The 25296-nt window shown below is 40.7% G+C and overlaps 2 protein-coding genes across 2 annotated transcripts; one reads left to right on the top strand and one right to left on the bottom strand.

Annotated features, from left to right (window-relative positions):
• Nucleotides 1-1299: 1299 nt before the first annotated feature.
• LOC308139540 (uncharacterized protein) lies at nt 1300-8011 on the top strand (the record flags this gene model as incomplete). Its single annotated transcript, XM_080509000.1, has 6 exons — nt 1300-1307; nt 2215-2288; nt 3391-3461; nt 4798-7488; nt 7845-7878; nt 7977-8011. 4 exons carry the CDS (start codon nt 1300-1302, stop codon nt 7399-7401), a joined length of 2757 nt encoding a protein of 918 aa, XP_080365126.1. The 3' UTR covers nt 7402-7488; nt 7845-7878; nt 7977-8011.
• A 9913-nt stretch (nt 8012-17924) lies between these two features.
• Nucleotides 17925-23481, bottom strand: sms (spermine synthase). Its single transcript, XM_080509211.1, has 11 exons — nt 23340-23481; nt 21997-22117; nt 21721-21808; nt 21322-21386; nt 21036-21211; nt 20757-20911; nt 20524-20613; nt 20171-20285; nt 20013-20092; nt 19663-19778; nt 17925-19301 (listed from the first exon to the last, which is right to left on the bottom strand). Exons 1-11 carry the CDS (start codon nt 23383-23385, stop codon nt 19271-19273), a joined length of 1083 nt encoding a protein of 360 aa, XP_080365337.1. The 5' UTR covers nt 23386-23481; the 3' UTR covers nt 17925-19270.
• Between the last annotated feature and the right edge of the window lie 1815 nt (nt 23482-25296).

The raw sequence follows: 25296 nt of genomic DNA, 5'->3' as shown, positions 1-25296 counted from the left end.
ACACTGGAAAGGAAAACCTTTCTTTTACCACAAGAAATCTTTGAGGATAATTTCCCGATTGCACGTATCGCATCCATCACATTATCAATCGATCACCTCTAATGAAATCAAAATACTGCTGAGTTCATGTTCTATCTGAACAATTTTGTATACAACCGGTCCGATTGGTTAAACAAAAGAGGAACACAAGAGAGAAAAGGATAAGAGAGAGAGCATACGACCAACTTGGCATCAGACATCTCCACATTGCAAAGTTAATGAAGGGAGAAGCACAGATCATCATAATGTGTACAGAGAGAAAGGACAGAGAGTAGAGAGAGCAAGGACTGCAGGAGAAAAATACATGAAGTTGGTGACATGTGACGTTAATAGATAAAAGGATCCCCTCCTTTTATTTATAGGCTCTGTGCATGAAGTTGTTGATCAATATAGATCAAATGTTTTGCTTGTAGTGTTGCAGATGTAACAAATGTTTTGGTTTTCATGCAAAAGAAGACTTAACATTGACTTTTTGTCTCACATTCATCCGAAACATTCGGCACTTGCTTTGTCTGTTTATTCATCTTTTTACCCTGTTGCCTCTTTTGCCCTCGCTCCACTGGAAAAATACTTAAAGTGCACCTGACTGTCATTTTCTTTGTGTCCTTTAATTACATGCACTAAATGTGTCAATGCCCACACCCACGTTCAGGCAGTGACTGCCTTTGATGCCATGTTTGCCTTAATAAACACACCTTATTAAACCTCCGCCAATGAAGGAAATAAACAAGCGGGAACTCCATGGTGCCAAGAATTTAGTATGAGGACCCCGCTTTACTATGACACATAATCTCTTCTTAAAATGGTCTGTCTCAATACTTTTTATCCCGTATCTTAACCCTGGAAACACTGGGTTTCAGACAGCAGTCACAAGCTTGGGACACACCCTGAGATGCACCTTTACAGCCAAACAAAAAATAGAAACCACCAATTCTGTTTCCCTTCCAAAAGCCCACTTGGGGAATCCCGCTGTGTTCTTAATGTTTTAGCAGCCTGGAAAGATTTTCTGCTCTGGTTTTACGTTGTTTGCTCCTAAAGTGGGAGGTCATTGTTGAACGAGACATTGTTGATCTTTGCGGAATGTGAGTGACGTCTACCTGTTGAGGTTGACGTTTCAGGGGAGTGCCATGTCGCTCAGCTATTGAGACTGCATGAGAAAGTTAATGTGAGCCTACAGAGCATGCGGCCCACAGCAGCTTTGTATCCGTCAAGACGTAGTGCCTGTAATGTGTGTGGATTTGCCGTGTTTGGATTTTGCTCATGGGGAGGTATGTCCCCAGAAAATGAAGACACCAACATGAAAGCCTGCTGGATTTTTTCAGGCGGATGGTCATGTTTACACACATTTGCTCCTGTCAGGTAAAGTCATGCTTGTGATGAAATAGCATCAGCTGGATCTGATTTGAATACTGATGGTCCATCGATTTTGTTTTTATTGCTGTTGTTAAATTATACACCTGTATGTATACTTATTGTATATCTTTGTCCAATACTATCTATGTAAATATTTCTCTCTCTCACGAGCACATTTAGACTGTTTAAGATATATACATGTACATATTGTACCTGTTTTAGAAAGCTCAATGATATTCAATGTCGGACAACAAGATCTGACGTGTCTGGTACACCACAAACGAAACTTTGATTTAATGATGCTCGCTCAGATTGAATATTCCAAAACGCAAATGGATTATTTCACTGTGGTCAAGTCTATAAAACTGAAATTGTTCAACTTTTATATTTGTCTTATAATTCTGGTATGTCATAATGTAAGCACAGCAAGTTTAAGTAAAAGGCTGTGTCACATCACATACTTTTCCTTTGCTGGTAGAAAGGTGTTTGTTCTGTTAGATTGTACTTACAGTCTTGAAAATATTAAGGCAATTGATTTGTCATCAATATTGTCTCATGGAAAGATTTCAGGAAAACATCAAAACCCAAAAAAATGTTCCACTGCTTTCAGACTTAAACTATAATTACATGGTTTCAGCATGTCATAGCCAAGGGTGTGATGAACAGATGCAGCCATGTCACTGGGGATATTTTTCTTCTCTGACTCATTCATCCTTGTTCCTCTGCCAAATGTCAATTAAATGGCATTTAAAATGTTGTTTGGAGTCAATGAACATTTCTGAAACAGATGTACATAAATACGAGTTTTTGCTGTATTAACAGGGTGAAGAAGCGAAGTTCTCTTGTCTGGCACCATCACTGGTTGCAGATTGTCCTCCTGTTCATCCTCCTGACAGGTAAGTTCGTACAATAGCAATGACAACTCTGTCAGTAGACAATAGAGTCTGTCAACTGGTTACTGGATCTTGACCAACAACTCCATCCTTCTATTTATAAACAGCAATGTCTGGCATGCACAAGAATACATGAAGGGGTTACGTTCCTCTCTAATGTCTCCTGTAACTTGTTAGTCTACTCTCACAGAAGAAAAAAATCACAAAGCTGTTGCCTTCCTACTGTTGACAGTGGAAAATATGACAAAGAACCAAATAGAACTTAATATTTGTCAGGACACATTCAGCAGATTTTCTTGTTTTTCTCCATTCATTATTTAGATTATACACAATTCAGGCTTAAATTAAAATTATTGATATTTATATGTTTTTAAGTTTGATCTGGAACTATATTACAGAAGCAATTTATGCGCATTTGACATTTTGTTAAGGTAATGTCTAAAAGGTGGAATGACACTAATATTTAATGAATTTTCAGTTGTTTTTAGGGCATTAAAGATTGAGAGTCACGCAGGCAAAGATGCCTCTGAGCATCCACTGTACTCACAGGCCTCTGATAGCTTTATAATGTGACAAGTAAGATGATCACTACCACACCTTAAAACGTCACATAAATGTGTGGAAAGTATGCACACAGGCTGTGTTAAATAGCAATGATCTCAATGACACCAGGTTTATTTCTTCATTAATGATGTTTGTTCAGTTTATTCAATTATGATTTACCAGCTATAGAAATGTTGACATGTAAAAGGTTCTTGACAACAACCTGAAAGCTGTTTAGTTTCAGAATAACGATGTCTAAGAGATAATAATGAAGCTGGATATTTGGATTGATATTCTAATGTCTTTGTAATTTGTTGGCTTTATATTCAGGTCAAGCATCCTGTGATAATACCACTGCTGCTCCTTCCTCTTCCTCAACAAATAGTCAGACCTCAGGTAAAAAAAAAAAATTTTAATAAAAAGTTGCCCTCCTAGCATATCAGTAGAAATATGTTAAAACAAAGCCTGAGTTCTCATCCCCTGGCTTCCATTTCAATGTATGATGCTGAACCCTCAGCATTGATTCTGTGAATTTAAAAAGATGTTTCTGTCTCTTTGGTAGTTTTTTACACTTTGAACATTTTTGTGGATGTCACTGGACAAGAGAAGAACGAATCTGAAATTATTGCCTGGGTACGTTTCAAACAAGATACACACAATTTAGCTAAATGCATGATATCCAATGTAGAGTGAATGTGTATAATCAACTTTGTTGTTGTTGTTTTGTCATTTGTTTTTCTCAGCTTGAACAAGTGTTTCAGCAAAATCTGGAGAATTGTGTGTCTTCAACCATGGAAAGACCTGGTGGAGGTCCCGGAACAACCATAGTAACAACAATAGAAAACAATATCACAAGTACAACAACTGTAGCTACTACAATAGAAAGCAACAGCACAACAGCTTCAACTACAACCCTTGAAAGCAACAGCACAACAGTTACAACATTAGAAAACAACAGTACAACAGCTACAACCCCAGGAAGCAACAGTACAACCATTACAACCTTAGAAAGCAATAGCACAACAGCTACAGCATTAGAAAACAACAGTACAACAGCTTCAAATACAACCATTGAAAGCAATAGCACAACAGCTACAACAATAGAAAGCAGCAGCACAACAGCTTCAGCAAGAACCCTTGAAAGCAACATCACAACAATTTCAGCTCCAACCCTTGAAAGCAACAGCACAACAGCTACAACATTAGAAAACAACAGCACAACAGCTCCAACAATAGAAAACAACCGCACAACAGCTTCAGCTACAAGACTTGAAAGCAACAGCACAACAGCTACAACATTAGAAAACAACAGCACAACAGCTTCAGCTACAACCCTTGAAAGCAGCAGCACAACAGCTACAACATTAGAAAACAATAGCACAACAGCTACAACCCTTGAAAGCAGCAGTACAAGAGCTACAACATTAGGAAACAACAGCACAATAGCTCCAACAATAGAAGGCAACAGCACAACGACTTCAGCTACAACCCTTGAAAGCAGCAGCACAACAGCTCCAACATTAGAAAGCAACAGCACAACAACTTCAGCTACAACACTTGAAAGCAGCAGCACAACAGCTACAACATTAGAAAACAACAGCACAACAGCTACAACCCTTGAAGGCAGCAGCACAACAGCTACAACATTAGAAAACAACAGCACAACAGCTACAACCCTTGAAAGCAGCAGCACAACAGCCACAACATTAGAAAGCAACAGCACAACAGCTTCAGCTACAACACTTGAAAGCAGCAGCACAACAGCTACAACAATAGAAAGCAACAGCACAACAGCTACAACATTAGAAAACAACAGCACAACAGCTGCAACCCTTGAAAGTAGCAGCACAACAGCCACAACATTAGAAAGCAACAGCACAACAGCTTCAGCTACAACCCTTGAAGGCAATAGCCCAACAGCTACAACATTAGAAGGCAACACCGCAACAGCTGCCTTAGAAAATAACAGTACTACAGCTACAACCCCAGGAAGCAGCAGTACAACCACTACAGCAGCAGACTTGGAAAGCAACAGTACAATAGCTGCAGCCACAAATTTCGGAAGCAACAATGCAACATCTACAACCTTAGAAAGCATCAGCACATCAGCTTCAGCTTCAACCTTGGAAAGAAACAATACAACATTCATAGGCACAACAACCAGCAGTGCAACGTCTGCAGCTGCAACATTGCAAACCAACAGTCCAACAACCACAGCTCCAACAACGTCAATAGTACAAACCTTACCAACTCCAAGCACAACATCCTCAACAGTACAAACTCCACCAATGACAACTACAACATCTGCAGCAGAACAAGTCCGACCAACTACAACCATAACACCCAGACCGAGACCTGCAACTACCACACCTGCACCAGTACAAACCGCAACAACCACACTTACACCAGTACAAATCCCAACAACTACACCTGCACAAGGACAAACCACAACAACTACACCGGCACCAGGACAAACCCCAACAACTATACCTACACCAGTACAAGTCCCAACAACTACACCTGCACCAGTACAAACCCCAACAACTACAACCACAACACCTCAACCTATACCTGCAACTACCACACCTGCACCAGTACAACCCCCAACCACAACACCTGCACCAGTACAACCCCCAACCACAGCATCTGCAACAGTACAAATCCTACCAACTACAACCACAACACCTGGACCAAGACCTGCAACTCCCACACCTGCACCAGTACAACCCCCAACCACAACACCTGCACCAGTACAACCCCAAACCACAACATCTGCAACAGTACAAATCCTACCAACTACAACCACAACCACTGGACCAAGACCTGCAACTCCCACACCTACACCAGTACAACCCCCAACCACAACATCTGCAACAGTACAAATCCCACCAACTATAACCACAACACCTGGACCAAGACCTGCAACTCCCACACCTGCACCAGTACAACCCCCAACCACAACACCTGCAAGTGTACAACCCCCAACAACTACACCTGCACCAGTACAACCCCCAACCACAACATCTGCAACAGTACAAATCCCACCAACTACAACCACAACACCTGGACCAAGACCTGCAACTCCCACACCTGCACCAGTACAACCCTCAACCACAACACCTGCACCAGTACAACCCCCAACCACAACATCTGCAACAGTACAAATCCGACCAACTACAACCACAACCGCTGTACCAAGACCTGCAACTCCCACACCTGCACCAGTACAACCCCCAACCACAACACCTGCACCAGTACAACCCCCAACCACAACATCTGCAACAGTACAAATCCCACCAACTACAACCACAACACCTGGACCAAGACCTGCAACTCCCACACCTGCACCAGTACAACCCCCAACCACAACATCTGCAACAGTACAAATCCCACCAATTACAACCACAACACCTGGACCAAGACCTGCAACTCCCCCACCTGCACCAGTACAACCCTCAACCACAACACCTGCACCAGTACAACCCCCAACCACAACATCTGCAACAGTACAAATCCCACCAACTACAACCACAACACCTGGACCAAGACCTGCAACTCCCACACCTGCACCAGTACAACCCCCAACCACAACATCTGCAACAGTACAAATCCCACCAATTACAACCACAACACCTGGACCAAGACCTGCAACTCCCACACCTGCACCAGTACAACCCCCAACCACAACATCTGCAACAGTACAAATCCCACCAATTACAACCACAACACCTGGACCAAGACCTGCAACTCCCACACCTGCACCAGTACAACCCCCAACAACTACTCCTGCACCAGTACAACCCCCAACCACAACATCTGCAACAGTACAAATCCCACCAACTACAACCACAACACCTGGACCAAGACCTGCAACTCCCACACCTGCACCAGTACAACCCTCAACCACAACACCTGCACCAGTACAACCCCCAACCACAACATCTGCAACAGTACAAATCCCACCAACTACAACCACAACACCTGGACCAAGACCTGCAACTCCCACACCTGCACCAGTACAACCCCCAACCACAACATCTGCAACAGTACAAATCCCACCAATTACAACCACAACACCTGGACCAAGACCTGCAACTCCCCCACCTGCACCAGTACAACCCTCAACCACAACACCTGCACCAGTACAACCCCCAACCACAACATCTGCAACAGTACAAATCCCACCAACTACAACCACAACACCTGGACCAAGACCTGCAACTCCCACACCTGCACCAGTACAACCCCCAACCACAACATCTGCAACAGTACAAATCCCACCAATTACAACCACAACACCTGGACCAAGACCTGCAACTCCCACACCTGCACCAGTACAACCCCCAACCACAACATCTGCAACAGTACAAATCCCACCAATTACAACCACAACACCTGGACCAAGGCCTGCAACTCCCACACCTGCACCAGTACAAACCCCAACCACAACACCTGCACCAGTACAAACCCCAACAACTACAGCCACAACACCTGCAATAGTACAAATCCCAGCAACTGCAATTGCAGCACCTCAAATGTTACCAAACTCATCAACCTCCTTACCAGACATTAACGTAAACCCACCCGGTGGTCTGACATCAAATCCAGCCAGGCCAGCAAGGAAACGGAGAGAAGCCAGTGGCAACATGATACAAATCAGGTATAATTCTCAGGATGATCATAACATTATTAAATTAATCAATCACTCCATTGATAGATGATGAATAAATGCAAAGATTAATGATTGATTGGATCAAATGAATAATTAATTAAGTATTGATTTATAAAGCAACACATAAATACAAAGTAGCTGATAAAATCAATAGGCAAGCAACTTCCACACATAATCATTGTATTACTATTGATATCTTTTTTCATAATTTGATGTCAGAATGTTTAATTTGCTAACTGATACCGTTCCTCCCCAAATCTGCTTTTAGCCAGGAAATCACCTGAATGTTTGTCTGCACTAATACAAGTTCTACTATTTACTAATTGTCTTTATTTGCCTTGCAGTGGGACAATTGATAACGCAAACCCTGTATTTCAAGTAAGCAAACAATTAAATGTTTATTAAAAGGATAATTTTATGTGTAGACTAAATCGTGTTTTCTTTTAATTTATTATTTCTCTTTTTTTTCTCCCCAGGGGATTGATGTCATGTGTGCCAACAATACTTTGATTAGGTGGGTTTATTGGCAAACAATTTTAAAATCATTCTGGCATATGCACATGGGAATTTACATGGTACTAATGCAGGTATTACATTTCAGACAAACAGAGTGCCTGGTGACGCTGCGACTGAATCAGACAGTACGTCCATGTTGTATCCTCCGTACTCTCTGCGCAGGCAATAAAAACTCCTCCGGCATCTCTGTGGTGGGAAGAAGGGTAGATAGAGCAAGTGAGTGTTTCCTGCTTCAAAGTACAAATCTCTCCATAATAACTCCCCAGTGCAGTACTGTAATATTTTGAACTCTTGGCATTTTTGAACAGGACAGATGGGCATCAATTGCAGCAGTATAATTCCTGGAGAGGTGGAGGGCTGCATGTATTCTGGTGACATGAATACCTTTTGGTAAGACAGAGGACTTCAAAATAAAGTAACACTTCCTACATTTTGTACATAGCTTTGCTAAAGTATCGTACTTTAAAAAAAAAAAAGTTTGCGATGGGTGTGCTATATTTTGATTGAAAATACTCTTGTCTCTTAGCAATGAAGATGCAATCTTCATTCCAAAACACCCAACTGATTGCCCAGGTGAGCAATGAACATCTAATTCAAACATTCTGAAACTGTGTCATGTAATGGAATTATTCACCTCACATGAGAAAACTTTTAATTACATTTGTGACGACAGACTAAAGACAAGTGTTTATGATATAAATGAATAATTCAGGTCAAACAAAATACTTGTTGTTTCATCAGTATAAGGCTTCTTCTCGTGTTCATTGAGCTTATTGCTAAGACGGAACAAAAGGCTGACATTAGTCTGCACATTCCGGGCCTTTGAAGATGAAACTCGCAGTCGTTGTTACTTTTATACAGTTCAATGTTTACTGTTTCCCTCTATCTCCAGTCGAGTTCATTTGATGGACTGTCATACAGTAAACCTGTTTTGTCAAATAAGCCGTACAGCGACAGAGAGCTTCAGTCACAAGTCTGGGCTACATGCCAGAACCTTTGAGTCTGAGACAAAAAGCTCAAAGACTCCAGAGGTGACACAAAGACTTGACAACATGTGTGAAAACAAAATCTTTAGAGTCAGATTTCAAAGTACGTTATCAGCAAACACTTAAAAAAAAAAAAAAAGACACATTAAGTTTGAGAACACATTGTGCTGAAGTGGATCGCCTGCAGATGTAGTGGCAGCTGAAGCGATTCACGCCATGGTGTTAAATGTATTTCTTTGTCATTGTAATGTACACAATATCATAATCAAATAACACTGAATATTCTCTATGAAGCACATAAAAACTCAACAATTTTTCTTTTTCCTTCAGCCAACTGCACCTGTTCAGCGTTTTGCAACAGAAATGGTTTGTGTTTACTCGTCACCATATTCCAGATTAGACACAGTCAATCTACAGTCTACCACGAGTTAATCTGGATTCTTTGTATTTAGATTCATATTACGCTTTTAACATTGGAGTACAAGACCCCAGGATGACCGACTCGCAACTTTCATCTCTGGTAACATAACAGTCACATATTTAGGATTTATGCTTTACGTTAAGGTTTTACACATCAATTTATTATTATCTATTGGATTTTTACAGATTTCCACAATGAACCGGCTGCCATTTTGCACCCAGAATTCAAAGTAAGTTCCTTCAATCATGATTAAAAGAATAATCTAATCAATAGCAGCACTGAAATGAAAAATCACATTCGCATTTGAATGAATGAATGAATCTGTTCTTTGCAGTGGCACATGTTCATCCCTCAGCACAGCGATAAAGGTAATGATACACACAATTATAATTTCTTATCACAATTTTATTGCAGCTGATACATTTCATTATTTTTTTTAAGTATATTTTGATTATATTGTCTCAAAAAAAGCATGAAATATAACTAAGAATTTTCTGAAGTTGTGAAGGCAGATTGCCAATGAAATACATTTAGACTGGAACAACATTTCATGTCGAAATTACATTTCTGCAAAGTATTTTTCTTTTTATGTACTGCTGCCAAAAATATATAACATTCCAAAAAAAGATACATCAACATAACTTGGAATCTTTTCACTAAACAAAGCTATCTCCTCAGGATACAAGTGTGACCTGTAGGGACACACCAACAAAGTAAGTGCTTTTAAGTTACCTAAGTGCAAGTGTACGTATATTGTATTTGTCTAATACAAAAAATGTGTACATTAAATATATATATACATTCGAACGCTCACTGTTTTTCTTTTTATAGTCTTCGAAACTGCAGTGTGATTTTGGCGTTTGGGAATTCGGTGAATATCTGTTCTCTAGCGAGAGCTGTGAGGAACATGTTGGAGTCTGTGGACCAAATCAACTTTGATGGTGTCGTGACCCGAGCAGGTGTGAATTCAAGTTAAAGTGATATGCGTTAAAATGTCAGATGTACTTTCAGAAAACTAACAGCGCCTGTTTGTGTTTCTGTTTTACGAAGCGATTTGTGGAACTTTTGGAATCGATGACGAGCCATTACAATCCCAGTTCACGTGGGTCAGAGATGACAGAAGGCCTGGTCGCTTTTGTAGAAACATAGACGAGTCGAACCGCCGCTTCTGGTTTGTATGATCTTCCTCACACAGTATCTTTAGCAGTAACTTGTCTTTTTTTTTGGTGGGGGGGGTACACTCCAGTGATTTGTTGGAGTGTCAGGATATGTTATGTCAAATAAAGACATTTTGCAATCTAAACAAAGCAGTTCTGAACATTCTTGAGCATGACACTCATGCAGTCATCACTAAATCCACAGTCGCACCCTGCTTGTATTACAACAGATCAAACTGCACCACCTCTTTGAAAAGTTCATTATTTGATAATCACTTGACTTTTTCCTTTTTTCCTCCACAGTCAAAATGGAACTAATGTGGCTGTGTTGCTGAGGGAGCAGTGTGACATCAGCAATGAAACAATACAGCTAAACAGCACCACCATGGCTCCCAACGGGACGTCTCCATTCAACACGACTATGCCGCAACTCAACACAACAGAAATTTTTAACACCACCACTGCGAATGTCACAATGGTTAACTCAACAACACTGCAACCGAACACAACAGAGACTGTTAATGCCACGACTGCGAATGTCACAATGATTTTTAACTCAACAACAATACAACCCAACACGACAGAAAATGTTAACGCCACTACTGCAAATGTCACAATGTTATTTAACTCAACAACAATTCAACCCAACACGACAGAAAACGTTAACGCCACTACTGCGAATGTCACAATGTTATTTAACTCAACAACAATACAACCCAACACGACAGAAAATGTTAACGCCACTACTGCGAATGTCACAACGATATTCAACTCAACAACAATTCAACCCAACACAACAGAAAATGTTAATGCCACTACTGCAAATGTCACAATGATATCTAACTTAACAACACTGCAACCAAACACAACACAAAATACTACCACTACTGCAAATGTCACAGTGACACTGAACTCAACATCGCCGCCCCAGAGGACTACAGCAGAAAACATACCACCCATGAATACCACAGCCACTGAAGTTGTTCCCACGACTCAGACGGAGATTCCAACAACCACGGTCTCAGGTTTGTTATCACCTCATCACTGTCAGCAACTTGGCTGTAATGCTGGTATCGTCACATTGTTATTGTTGTATGTAATCTGTTCATCGCAGGTCAAGTCGCAGCCAACGCACTGTTCAATATGACCAGGGACATTTCCAATCTGAACTCCAGCCAAGTGAATGACCTGGTCTCTCAGCTGGAGAGCCTTCTGTCAGCCGAATCAATCAGCATGGAGTTGGCAAACACCTCCATCCACATAGTCAGCAATCTGCTGGAAGCCTCTTCAGAGACATTGGCAGAGTCCTCTGACAGGTTATACAAACACTTATTTGACATACTGCACTTTAACTTAAAAGATCACACATATAAAAAATGTACTTTGCTTAATTTAGGATCCACTGAGATTATTTTGCTTGACATTTGCAGCACTGGGGGTATGTAAGAGAGACAGTGTTCCAAAGGTGGAATACAAAAGAAACAAATCTATTGAATTTCATAAAATGTTAATGAAGCAGAAGATGTATGTGTATGAGGATAGACATTTGAACAAAACTGCATATTGCATTCTCCCCGTACAGCAAAGATATTACCAGTTTGAGTTTGGGTCAGGTACTTTGTACATGCAGTTGGTGTAGCAAATATTACTAAAGATATACTATATCTATGTATATTTTACTTACTCTAAGTGATTTGCTTTTTTCCCATCAGGATCATAAGGATCGTTGATACTGTGGGATTAAGGCTGGAGCTTGGCACAGAGGCTGAGATTCTGACGGCACCAGCTCTGTCTCTGTCTGCAAAGCCAATAGATCCTTCAAACTTCCAAGAAACAGCTTTTTCTGTTCTTAATCCCAGTGATGTACAGGTATGACATGCAAAAAGAAACTGCAAAATGCAAATCTACCCTCAAACTGATTTAACAGGCTGACACCTTCTGGTGGAAAAAATATTTTTAGCTTCAGATTTCCGCACCTTTGAAATGTGTCTCACGTTTTAGTCAGCAGTTCTTTAATAAAAAAAAGCCCCAAAAAAGCCCCTTCCATTAAAGATGATAAACTTGTAAAACACCACACGCGGTCAAAGATTAAGTCAGTGGCTTTGTCTTGTGAGCTCTGCCTGTGTGAAAACATTCAGCAACAGAAAGTAGGTCACAAATTGTGTCCACCAACCTATTTTCCCTCCTCAAAATTACCTTTGGCGTCATTTTAATGGGTACATCTTCAGATTACACTTGTTATTGCACACGTACTGCTGTTTTAAAGAACAGTTGAGTAGTACTGTCACAGTACAAAGTGATCTCCAGTACACAGATGTCAGATGCCCTAGATAGAAAAATAAATAACACCTTTTTTTTATAAGGATAAATTGTGTGTGAGTATGAGTCTGATCATGCACTCCCGTGTGCTGCAGGTCCGTGGAGACCCCCGGCTGAGAAGAAGCACGAGAGTGGATTCCTCCATCCCCCAGGGCTCCGTCACGCTGCCCCCCTCCCTCACTCAGGATTTAACCATTGAGGAGCAGCAGCAGGCCTCCAGAGTCCATTTCAATTTCTATCAGAGGAGCACAGTGTTCCAGGTTTGTACGTTTAACCTAACAGACTTTTCCAACAACATGAATACCGACTGTATGTACTACTTTTGAGTGCACAAACTGGCGTTTAACCTTCAAACTAACAGCCTGTGATTCCTCTACTTCACCCCACAGGATTCCTCTTTGACCACAGACCGTAGACTTAATAGTGGAATCCTTGGAGCTACTGTGGCCAACCTGTCAATCAGCGGACTCCAAGACAATGTTAGAATCAATCTGAGGCATTTAGAGCCCACTCCAGTGAGTCCATGTTCATTAATTGTTTGATAAATAACATAACAGCAATTTTTTTTGTGGGTGTTTTTGTTTAGCCATTTACAATTGAAACACAGGAAGTTCACTGGACATGCTATAAGTTAGAGAATTGTAGATACTTTCACGACAAATATTTAAGGACTGAAAAGTGACACACATTCATGTCTTTGTCATAAATTACAGGCTAATTTTGTGACAACGTGCGTTTTCTGGGACGCTGTATTAAACGGTAAGGTTTTCAAAAACTCTCCATGAGAATCGGATGAACATGAGCCCTGAAATATTGGAACAGGAGTAAGTCTGTGTTGTCTGTTGACAGACGGATCAGGTGGTTGGAATCCAGATGGCTGCAGTGTCTTGAACAGCACTGACGATGAGACCATTTGTGGCTGCAACCATTTAACCAGTTTCGCCATCCTTCTGGTAAATATATCATTATGTCATACATTTTCTGATTAATTCGTTTGTTGGATGATAACATCAATCACTCCATATTTTGGGGGGGGGTGTGCTTTTAATTTCTACAGAACTTGGGTAGAGAGCCTCTCACCAGTCGTCTACAGGCCACCATCCTCACCTTCATCACATATATTGGCTGTGGAATCTCGGTCATCTTCCTGTCCATCACCCTCCTCACCTACTTAGCCTTTGGGTCAGTATTAAGTTATATAATGAATTGTAATCCCAATTCAAAAATAGCTGGAATAATAAAAAATATTACTTTGATTTAGTTTGTTATGACATGCCAAATGCAATCACTTGCTGCAAAACAAATCTCATCACAGTCCCATGTACCATATGTTCCATAGTGAATATTGTTTTTTGAAATGTGCAAATTACTACAAGCTTTTGATTTATTTGTTGATTTATTTATTTACATTGTCCAAACATTTTTGAAACTGGAATTTTGTGTGTGATTCAGATATTACTCGTCAGGACTGTTGGTTTCAATTTGAATTTTGAATCTGAGTCTAACACTTAGAAATAATGATAAACTACACTTTGTCTACGCAAAAACATTTGTCAATTTACTTCATTTTTTTTTTTTATCAGTCTCTATTGCAGTTACGAATCATCACTTTTGTACTTTGGCTTGAAGCAATGCTATTAAAATTGTGCTTTCCAGTCCATATTTCACAGTACTTTAAGCATTCGGCGAAATTGATGACGAGCTATCTTTCTTTTTCACTGAGCTATTCTATTTCGACACTGCAGGAAGCTGCGTAAGGACATCCCATCTAAAATCCTGATCCAGCTGTGTTTCGCTCTGCTGCTGCTGAACCTCGTCTTCCTGGTGGACGCGTGGCTCGCACTTTATCCAGAAGCAGTGGGCCTCTGTATTTCCACTGCCTGGTTCCTTCACTACTTCCTGCTGGTTTCCTTCACCTGGATGGGAGTTGAGGCTTTCCACATGTACCACGCGCTCGTGAAAGTCTTTAACAGCCACATTTCCTATTACATGGTGAGGTGCTCAGTGTTTGGCTGGGGAGTCCCAATGATCGTTGTCATTATCGTCATCGCAATCGACAAAGACAACTACGGTCTTGTGACTTATGCAAGGTTCACAGATGGAACGACTGATGACTTGTGAGTCCCCTGGCAGAATATTCCCAATCACAAGTATTTTTATTTTTACACAAAATGAAGGTAATACCAACCTACTGATCAAAATGTATCTCCCTTTCACACTCTCTCTGACAGCTGCTGGCTGAGGAATGACATTGCCTTCTACGTGGCAGTGGTGGCCTATTTCTGTGTCATTTTTCTCTTCAACTTTGCCATGTTCATCGTTGTGTTGGTCCAGCTGTGTCGGATCAGGAGGGAGAACCCTCACAATAATCGGCACCGCTCCACAATCCAGGATGTGCGCAGCGTGTCAGGGATAACCATCCTCCTGGGACTGACCTGGGGCTTTGCTTTCTTTGCATGGGGACCTGTGAACCTGCCGTTCATGTTCCTCTTCGCCATATTTAACTCCTTGCAAGGTGAGTTGGGAGACTTTGTTGAGTCTGTTCATTGGACACTGGCATTGTTAAAAGTTGTTATAGTCGCAACACATTGCAATAGTTTGGATTTGGCAGCCTTGACATTTTAAAGATTCGGACAATGAGTGTTTGTAAAGCACACTTTGTACACGATGGCAGCAACACATCTGGAAATCATGAAAACCAAAGAACCCAAATGGTTAGAAATGTAAGACATGCAGCTAGATTATAACCAGTTAGGTTAATGATAAACAGGTTAGTGACATGGAGGGGCATAAAAAGAGTATCTTAGAAAGGGAAAGTACTTTACAAGTGAAGGCAGGCTAAAGTTCATCAGTATAAAACACTTCCTGTTCCTGAAGATGTAGCCATGCACAAGTAACTACTTTCATGGAACAATATAAAGAAGTGTTTTCCTCATACAGTGCTGCATTAAAAACATGAATAATTCCATAGTGGAAAACACTTCGTGGCCTCAGAAATCATTATTTGTGAACACAAATTAGCCCTGCAACCATGCTGCCATTAAATTCCAGAAGGCTGTAATTGTATTGAACTTAAGTGTTCTGTTGAGAATAAAATATAGATTCATTACAATCAGTGGATCCTGTTTTCCTTAACATTTTACAGATCCATCATTCCACCTTTGTGTAACACAAACTGTTTGTGCTTTGGCAGGTTTCTTCATATTTGTGTTCTACTGCGCGGTGAAGGAAAATGTGAGAAAGCAGTGGAGGACCTATCTGTGCTGTGGCAAACTGAGACTTGCAGAAAACTCAGGTTTGAGTCCTTTATTTTGCATTTACATGCTTCAAACTCCTCACATCTATTTGGAGATACCTTGTAGCAACCAGTAATAGTAAAGCCAATAATCCAATAACTTTCATAAAAATGCAACCATAATTGAGTGCTGCATAGTATTTATCTTCAGTGAATGAATATGACATCTATGTGAGGCCCTTTTTCAAGAAATGCCTTCTTATTCTTGCACTATTACAACATTCAATTATTGTCAAAACATGATCACACTATTGGCAAATTACTGCATCCAAAATGGATAAAGTAGTAAAGTTATTAGCAAGTATTACATAATTGACCATGATTACATCATTAGTTGATACACACCTTTGAATATTTTGTTGCTTAAAAACTAGAATTATCCCCCATCAAATGTTCATGAAGTAATCACATGTAACTTATCTTGACAGAATGGAGTCGTACTGCAACACAAAAGACTGCGAGGAGATCCTCCGTAACTAATGTGACATCAGTCAATTCCACAAATGGCCAGAACTCATCAAACTCCTCTTCTTTCCTCGTCAGGGACTCTTCACAGCCAAATAATGGGAACGGTAAGAGAAAATGCTTTGACCTTTTAGCTGCTTCTGTCAGAGCCACCTGTCAGAGAGATACTTAATATACACATGAAGATGTGGTTTTTTTTTTGGGGGGGGGGGGTTTCCAATCTGACCAGCATCTATCCATGAGGTTTGACATGCGAGACCGGGTTTGACACAAATCTTGTTTTCGATGCAATGACTAAAAAAAGACCCAACGACCTTGTTTTACAGACAACCCGTTAGAAGACACAGTGATTACAGCTGATGAAGATGCACACAGCGACGTGGTCCTCAATGAGGCCAACACCGCACGGCACAGAAACCGACAAGTATCTTGATTTGAATTGGAGTCCGCTTAATTGTGTTGTAAAAATACTTGTACATAATGTGAATAAAAAGAGAAATTATTTATCCATTGTTCTGCATGAGTTATGCAGTATTGTGAAATTACCTATAACGGGCAACAAAAGCCCATATGACAAGTGAAATGTGATATTCATGATTATGAGTTTTGAAGATTACGATGAAGATTAATCTTTGTTTTGCACATATTTTCACGAGGAGCTTTTATTATTTGCAGAAAGATGTACTAATGTTCATCAGCATCAGGAAAACTAAGACTGATAGAATTCAAATCTCATGTGTGTTGTATTCAGAAACGTTCCACATATTTACAAAACTGCAATAATGTTAATAAAAAAATACAAGTATAAAAAAAAAATGTCCTTTAAAATCCATCTGTGTTTTACATTCAAATAAAATACATAGAAAACCCAACAATTCCTCATCAGGTTGCTTTGGTGACACAGAAAATTAAAACCTCCAGAAGATCCAGACTCAGAGGATTTATGCAGTTTGGGTTAATATAAATGAAGTCAATTCACCTTGAGAGGTACAGTGCATTCAATGAAATCTACGTTAACTCTCAACCTACAGTAGCAAGAGATAATGTGATTAATCATGTCGGTAAATTAGCCTCCCAAACTGAAACGAGTTGCTCGACAGAGGAGCTGAAAGTTCGCTTTTCCCATTCTACTGTGATGCTAAAAGAAACATCCGTACTATGATGTGTTGGGAAGCTCTGAGCTTTTCTCATGAGCTTGAGGTGTGGGTGCAGAGAATGAAGACAACCAGACTTTGTGTTTCAAAAAGTAAATAAACTGTATTGAGTCTTCTCAGGAGATAAACAACCAAAAGCGTTTTATATCAATCTGCATCCAAGTATCTCATTTTGAACTAAACTCAAGACAAAATGTCTTCCAGAAGACTAAGTCCAGCTGACCGAGTCAGTTTGCATCGAGATGCCTCCGACCTGGACAAATATCAACAAGCATTGCTTAACAAAGAAATTATCCACCAAACAAATGTCCTTACTTTTTGTGCCGAGTTTATGTCAATGCTCAAGCATTGCTAAAATAAAGGTGACTCATTTCTCATTGCAGATTAACTCACACCGTGAATACAATGATCCCAATTTGTATTTTATTGCAGATGGTCAGAAGATTTTCTCAAGCAGGACAGAACAGCATTTGGTGAAATTTTATTGAATAAATAAATGTCCCACAGGGTTGCTAAATGTGCTGTGTACTGTATATGCAAGCTACATTCACTGTCCATGCGCTTAATAAAATCTTTAAAAAAAAAAACAACTCAGTTTATTAGGAGAAACCAAAGGTGCGAATAAAACATCGTAAAAACAGCACAAGCATAGAGGTGGTGTCAATGTGGAGGAATTGTTTCCCTTTTAAAAACACATGTAGACTCAAACGCTTCAGTCTCACTGGGCATGACCATGTTGCTTTTAAACAACCTAAAACAACCACACATGGGTAACAGTAACAAAATAATGAAGCTTAAAAGCGTCTCAGCCGGGGTAGGGTGGGCCTACACGTTGGATGAACACACAATCGGAACTCACAACATCTATCATGTAAGATGAGTCGCACCACATCATCAGTGTATCAAAACAGTGTTCCAACACTAACAGTTCCTTCAGAGTGCATGCAAATGGACAATTTCTCAAAATCAAGTAACATACAATCAATACAACTTAAAGTTGTGGCAAACAATGGAAAAAAAAAAAAACGAAAACGAAAAAAGGTAAACTGGGTAAACCGACTATGCTCAATAAGATGTGTTCAGACCGAATTCAAAAACCAAACTTCATGCTGAAATAGCAACGTTAACTGAACGAGGCTGGGAGTGTTTTGAAATCCATCGCTTGTAAACTTAAAGAGTTCTCAAAATATTTCTATTCGTTTCATTCACTCTGCTGTCGCTCAATATAAACAGGCAGAATGCGGCATCTGCAAGCAGGAACACAGACTACTTATTCAGCTTCATTTTTTTTTTTTTGTAAATTTAATCCCCTCCAAAACTGGGCATTCATTCAAACTTGTGTTCACCCAACATTGCATATCACGTCCAGTCTGAACACGACTTAAAGGCAGTGGAGGAAATTAAGAGAAGCGTTCGTATTCCAGCTGCTGGGATTTTGAAGCAGAGAAATCAAGTCTTTACTTCTTCCACGCAGAGTAGAAGACCCATCTGATGCGGCACAGTTAAGGACAGCACTACTAAATCTGACGGCAGACAAACGACACGCCAATATTTTGTTCCCCTTTGGGAATATTGGAAAGAATTGGACTTTATTCAATCACCAAAAACTATTATACTATAAATAAGAATCAACTATGACTGAAAAAAACAAGGATTTCAAGTCAAAACCTTCAGGTGATAAGAAAGAATCCAAAGCTTCGGGCAAATTAACTTGTTGACAAGATCTTTCACAATATCAATCTTGATCGTATTTAGTTAATATTACAGCGTGAAAGCCTTTCATGAAGCTATTTCTGTAAACATTGACCTTTAGAGCATCACAGCTGCTCAGATCTGATAAGAAGGATACTGCTCCAAGTAGGAGGGCACACACACCACTTCTTTGCGGAAGTCCACAGGACACGAGAGCTTCCCCAGCTGCTCCTCGTACAGACTCAGGGCCTCTGTGAGGGCCGCGCTGTTACCCTGATGACCAGCAGCACAAAAAACAACAGTCATGAGACACCAAGAATTATGGGGTTGTTTTTCTGAGATCACTGGAGGGTTGAGAAGTGGGTGTTTTTGTGCTTCAAGTCAACAAACCACATTAAAAAATAAAATACTTTAGCCATTTTCCCAGCAAATAAAAACTGAAGTTTTGCACAATATTTTAAACGTTTACCTCTTGTGACATCGCGCCTGCTTCCAATATGAACTCACCTGTGTGAAGTACTTCCCACGGGGATGAAGGACTTGTATTGACAGATCTAAGATGAGACGCAGGAACTCCCAGGTTGAGTCTACAAACGGCAGACAGAAGTTGAGCGCTCGTTTCTTTAACACGCGCCGACGGTGCAACTGAACAGATAAATAAGAACCTTCTTCTGGTGCGGTGGATATTGGGATCGCAGTGAGGTCATTAATTACGTAATCGAACAGTCTTCCATCTCGGACGTACTTTTTCAGCAAAGGAACGCAGTCCTCGATTAGTATCTGTAACCCCGGACAAGGAGACGTCAGTCAACATGCACTCAGACTAAACTTTCATCTGAAATTCATGAAAAGACAAAAGAAAATGAATACCTTGTAAGTTATTGTATAACAATAATGGGGGGGGGGGGGGGTGGGGGAATATATACTTTGACCTGAAGATATTTGTAATAATTTGCATCGTCGACTTCCGTCGATCTTCTACACAGCTGCAAGAAATAATCATTGATTGAGCACTAACTTGGTAACAGTCTCCCTTCAGGTTGTCGAGGATATCGCCGCAAGTCTTCCTCATGTACCTTTTGCACCCGTCTATCACCTTCTGGTCGATGTAAACGATTTAGTTAAGGATCAGTCCGGTGCAAACGTACGCTCAATTTTGCGAAAGGAAAAGAAACACCCCACAGCCTCGGGGTGGGAACAAATCACACTCACAAATACACGCTTTTAAAACGCGGAAGCCGCAAAGGATATCTCCACCATTGTGACCATCTTTGGCTTTTTTTTGACCAGCTCTGCAAGAATGCCTCCATCGCCGCCTCCTAAAATCAGCACCTCCTTCCCGGCATAATTCTCTCTTCCGCTCCCTGTGATAGCTTGGGTGTAGGCAAAATCGCTCTCGGCGAGATCTGCAAGGCACACAATAAGCGCATGTTGTTTTCTGTCCGACATACATGCGGCATCCCCAGAAAATAATACAAATGGCATCACTTGATGCCAAACTGATTCACGTGTGGTGCTGTGTACACTTACTAACATCCCCATCGAGCACAAGGATGTTTCCATACTGCCGCGAGTGCAATATCTTAATATTTTGGTAATCAGAATCCTCTTCGTACACCACCTGGTCAATGTCGTACTCCATTATCCTGCCATCAGCTGTGGGCCAGTATCGGTCCACTTTTGCGCCTCGTACAAGGGCTGGAAGCCTTGGGATGGTGAAAAACGCAGTGGATCAACACTATTGCAACAGGAGAGCCGGGTGAAATTTGGCAATTTAAAAGCACAAAGCAAATCCACAAACCCTTAAGACACTCACTTTTTAATCCTCGTAATATTGCCATTCAAGAGAACCTTGAGCTTCTTTTCCAGTGCATTTAAAAGCTGTGGATCAGAACAGAACAGACACACCTTAAATTTCTCACACACGCAATCATCATGGCAGCATTCCAAAACAAGACACGACAAGAGTGATTATATATTGAATGTATGGACTTGCTCTTTCAAAACACCGAGGCCAAGTTCGTTGACAAGCACACAGATTTTTTTTTTTCCCAGTTGAACACTGATGTGATATCTCAAATGATATGTGCAAGTTAGTTCAAGAGGCATCATTAAAATGTGTTATAACACCCCCTTGATTTCCATTAAAGTTATCAAGTTGACATCCAAGTGTTTTTGAAAGTTATGTAGGCAGCCGGAAGTTTTCTTCACTTACATTGTCTAGTTGTGCAATGTTGTCCTCTTCATAACACTGCAGATCAATGGTGACCAACCCATGGGAGTGCACGCGCAAGATGACTAACCTGAAAAACAAGGCCGTAAACCAACAGACTGAATTATGATACCGCCACGGGAAAAAGGAAACACCTTTAACGTATGTAGATGCAACAAAAACAGACGGACGAGGGAGGTTTCTGTGCCATTACAGTAACCCATTTCCATTCATTCAAAACAATAGCCGCTGTGGGAAACTAAAATGTGTCGTCCTTACCGGCCATTTTTGCCTACAAATGTAGCGAGGTATCCATGCCCATTTGTGTCATGAACAGTCTCCGTCAGTTCCTGCTCATGAAATATGGACAGCAGACCAGCAACTGTCGAAGTGGAGTCAACTGGGAACACAGAGGACAAAGAAATCAGAGGGTCCTTCGATGCTCCCTGCATCTGAGCTTACACACTCACTCGGCAAAAGTAACAAAGGCTACACAATACAGCCAACTAATCATATCTCAGCTGTATTTTCATGAAGTGTATAATAGTCTTGTATAGTCTTAAATGCTGCCATACATTAAAACATTTTTTCACAAATCAGTTATTCCCACTCTGATTTGTGTTACTCCAAGATTATCTACAATAAAGAATCCCTTTAATTAGCAGCTAACTTCTTGTTGTCTTGAATTATTATTAGATTTTTTTTTGTACTTCAGAGCTTCATAAACTAGTATTATTTGTTATTTTACAGTGTTTCATAATTAGATGGTTGATCAATAAATTCATCACTGAGGATTTGGACATGATTAAATCCATTTTCTTATTGATTTTACTCTATTCCTTCATACAAGTCTATCACATATTGCCATTTTAACTTGTGTTACTCGTCTAATGTTTAGCTAAATCTACAACCGAACATGTTCCAATACAAAAATGATTTTGGGGGGAAACAGAGGTTTTAATTAAATAACAAGAGATAGGTAAAAAAAAATGCCCAACCAGTTGAGGTGTATAAATGTGTGTCTGTCACTTGTATTTATGTTGTCCTAGTTTGTTCTCTCACTTTGTAAACCATTAGGGTTTTGATGCTCGTATTTCAGAGAACAAACACGTTTTATTTTATGCACCAGTCCACGTAAAATGAGGGGGGCGTGAATGCGACTTTGTCCCACACTACCGGTCTCCCATGTGAACACAAAGAACTACAATAATGGCAGTTGGGGCGCCACTTCCTGTGCGACAGGATTGAACAGACTTTATTCACATTGTTTCGCCGCAGTGACCGAGCGGCTACCCCAGCAGCGATGAGCCCGATTAGACAATAAAGATCAAGTGTATCGTCACACAACAGACGACAAATGTCACTAATCACATCCAGCCGTGATGAGCCGTCACCTGCACACCCTCGTCAGTCACGTGCGCTCACGGGCAGGGTGCGAATCAATCCTGTTTCCACAGAAGAAAAACGCGCCAGTGTTTTGAAGGACGATTACAGCCTGGCAGGTTGGTAGCGGCATGCTAGCCAGCGAGCTCGCGAGCTCGCGTGCACCGCTGATGCAGTGACTTCTAACCCCGCAAACCCGAGCGGGACCGCGGCCGCGCGGCTCCACGCGCTCCCCTTACCTGCCGTAGAGAGGCTGAAGTCGAGTGTGTAATGTCGCAATGCCATGGCTCACTGCAACCGCTATCCATGCCTGGGATGGCAGACTGTGAATATTTATCTGCAGAGACAGAGGGAGGGCCCTGCTCCCGCTGCTGCTCCCACGACCCACTGCGCGTGTCCGGGGAGGCGGGGCCGCGGCTGCACGAGGCCGCCGACCAACGTAGATGTAAAAACAAAAAAAAAAGTGTTTTATATCTATGCCTGTCAGAGAGATGCACGAGACTAAATTGCCTTATTGGACTAAAATTGAGAATTATACACTGTGTAACACTAAAAATAATGTTAACATTGATTGTAAAAGGGTTATTGCATATTATGATCGCAAGAATTATGACTTAGAATTTGTAGGTAATTTTTATGTATTAAAAGGGGGTTCATTGAGTTTTAAATCAATCCAATTATGGACATCTGTCCAAAACTTTTAAGGGGTTTTTGCATTAATTTACACATTGTACAAGTTAAAATAATAAAACTAGGATAAATGAGCCACAGTCACATTTTTTTTTTATTCACCAATAGGCCAAATGTACAAATGTTTACAAATCACTTAAAAATAAACCTTTTAAATATATTTTACTGATAAAAGCAGCTTCACATTTCTAATTATAGGCACTAAAATTGTTACTGCGAGGTCATGCTAAGGTTCTCCTCGAATATGTTGCTCTTGACGGCCACCCAGCCCTCCAGACTGTCCAGCCGCTCACAATCCAGGCTGGACATCTTTAAAAGAGACGAGTTTCACTTCGGCCTCTGACACTTAATGAGTCAAATTAATGAGACACAATTTTCCCTGAAGGATCACAGAGCACACTACACTCCCCGAGGCCGTCAGTCCCATGGCAGCACATAGTGTCTAGTCGTATGTGACATATTCATTTCATATTAGCCAATCTCCATGAAACAAACACTAAAACTGGGTTCAGGATGACCAAACCCAAACCAGCAAGTCAGGTGTTTTTTGTAGCTGGACAAATAAATAAAAAAAATTTAAAAAGGCAAAAACTCAGCATTTAACAGTTGGCTCAATAGTCACAGATTCTGATTTCTGACATGAATAACTCTTTAATGAAACATCTTTAATACACAAAAGGACCCTCTGTCCCATTGTTGTGAGGTATAAAATATGCTACAAGTTAATTTTTTTCTCCAAAATGCCTGTCTTTGGAGCATCATAATTAACATTGAACTCTAAAAGTGCAGCCGGCTGTGAGACCAGCACGCAGGGACCTTCAACAAATTACAAACTGCTAAGAAGACACTTAACCCAATCTAAAGACATTTGAATGGTGTTGCATCCCCACACATTCACACTGCCCCAAATGAAAGATGTAAAATAAAACTATGTCCATGCAGCTGAGTTTCCTCCACATCATCTCCACAATTTGACTCCGACTGTTCACGTGCAAGAAAATGGAGGGTTCACTCAATACGTTCAGGTTCCAGACAACATAATGCAGACACCTGCGCAAACAGACATGTTGGCGGAGAGCACTCATGTCAGGGCAGGCCTACAACACCTGAAATGGAGGTTATGGAGGAATGGAGGAATTTATAACATTTCCTTGCAGCATTATTTTAAGTCACTGAACTCCTCATGAATGTCAGGCTGGTCACAGAATGAGTTTTGTTGATAATAGTGATATGACGCCTTGTTTCCAACCTCCTGAAGTATTTCCCTACTGGCAAAGAAGACATGCTTAACTATTCTTGGTGGATGTGCTCATTACTTGGAAATTATCAGCAAGCTGAGCTTGCGGCACTCAAAGTAAACAATTCCACAGTAAATAGAAATAAATACACATCCTGGCATTTACCAAGAAAAAAACCCAAACATATACAACAAGGAAGATGGATGAAATCCAAAGAATATAGATTAAACCACACAGAACACGGGGTTTGAATAATCCACTTTAGAGA

This window comes from Blennius ocellaris (genome assembly GCF_963422515.1).
Source record: "Blennius ocellaris genome assembly, chromosome: 14".
Taxonomy (NCBI): domain Eukaryota; kingdom Metazoa; phylum Chordata; class Actinopteri; order Blenniiformes; family Blenniidae; genus Blennius; species Blennius ocellaris.
Note: the sequence above shows the minus strand (reverse complement) of the source record. Positions and strands in the feature narration are given on the sequence as shown.

Coding starts and splice junctions, on each gene's coding strand:
- sms (XM_080509211.1), bottom strand. CDS start 23,385: ATGGCATTGCGACATTACACACTCGACTTCAGCCTCTCTACGGCAG. Junction 21,387..21,720: donor ACATTGCACAACTAGACAAT/GTAAGTGAAGAA, acceptor TCTGATCCACAG/CTTTTAAATGCACTGGAAAA. Junction 20,614..20,756: donor AGATGGTCACAATGGTGGAG/ATATCCTTTGCG, acceptor TAAATCGTTTAC/ATCGACCAGAAGGTGATAGA.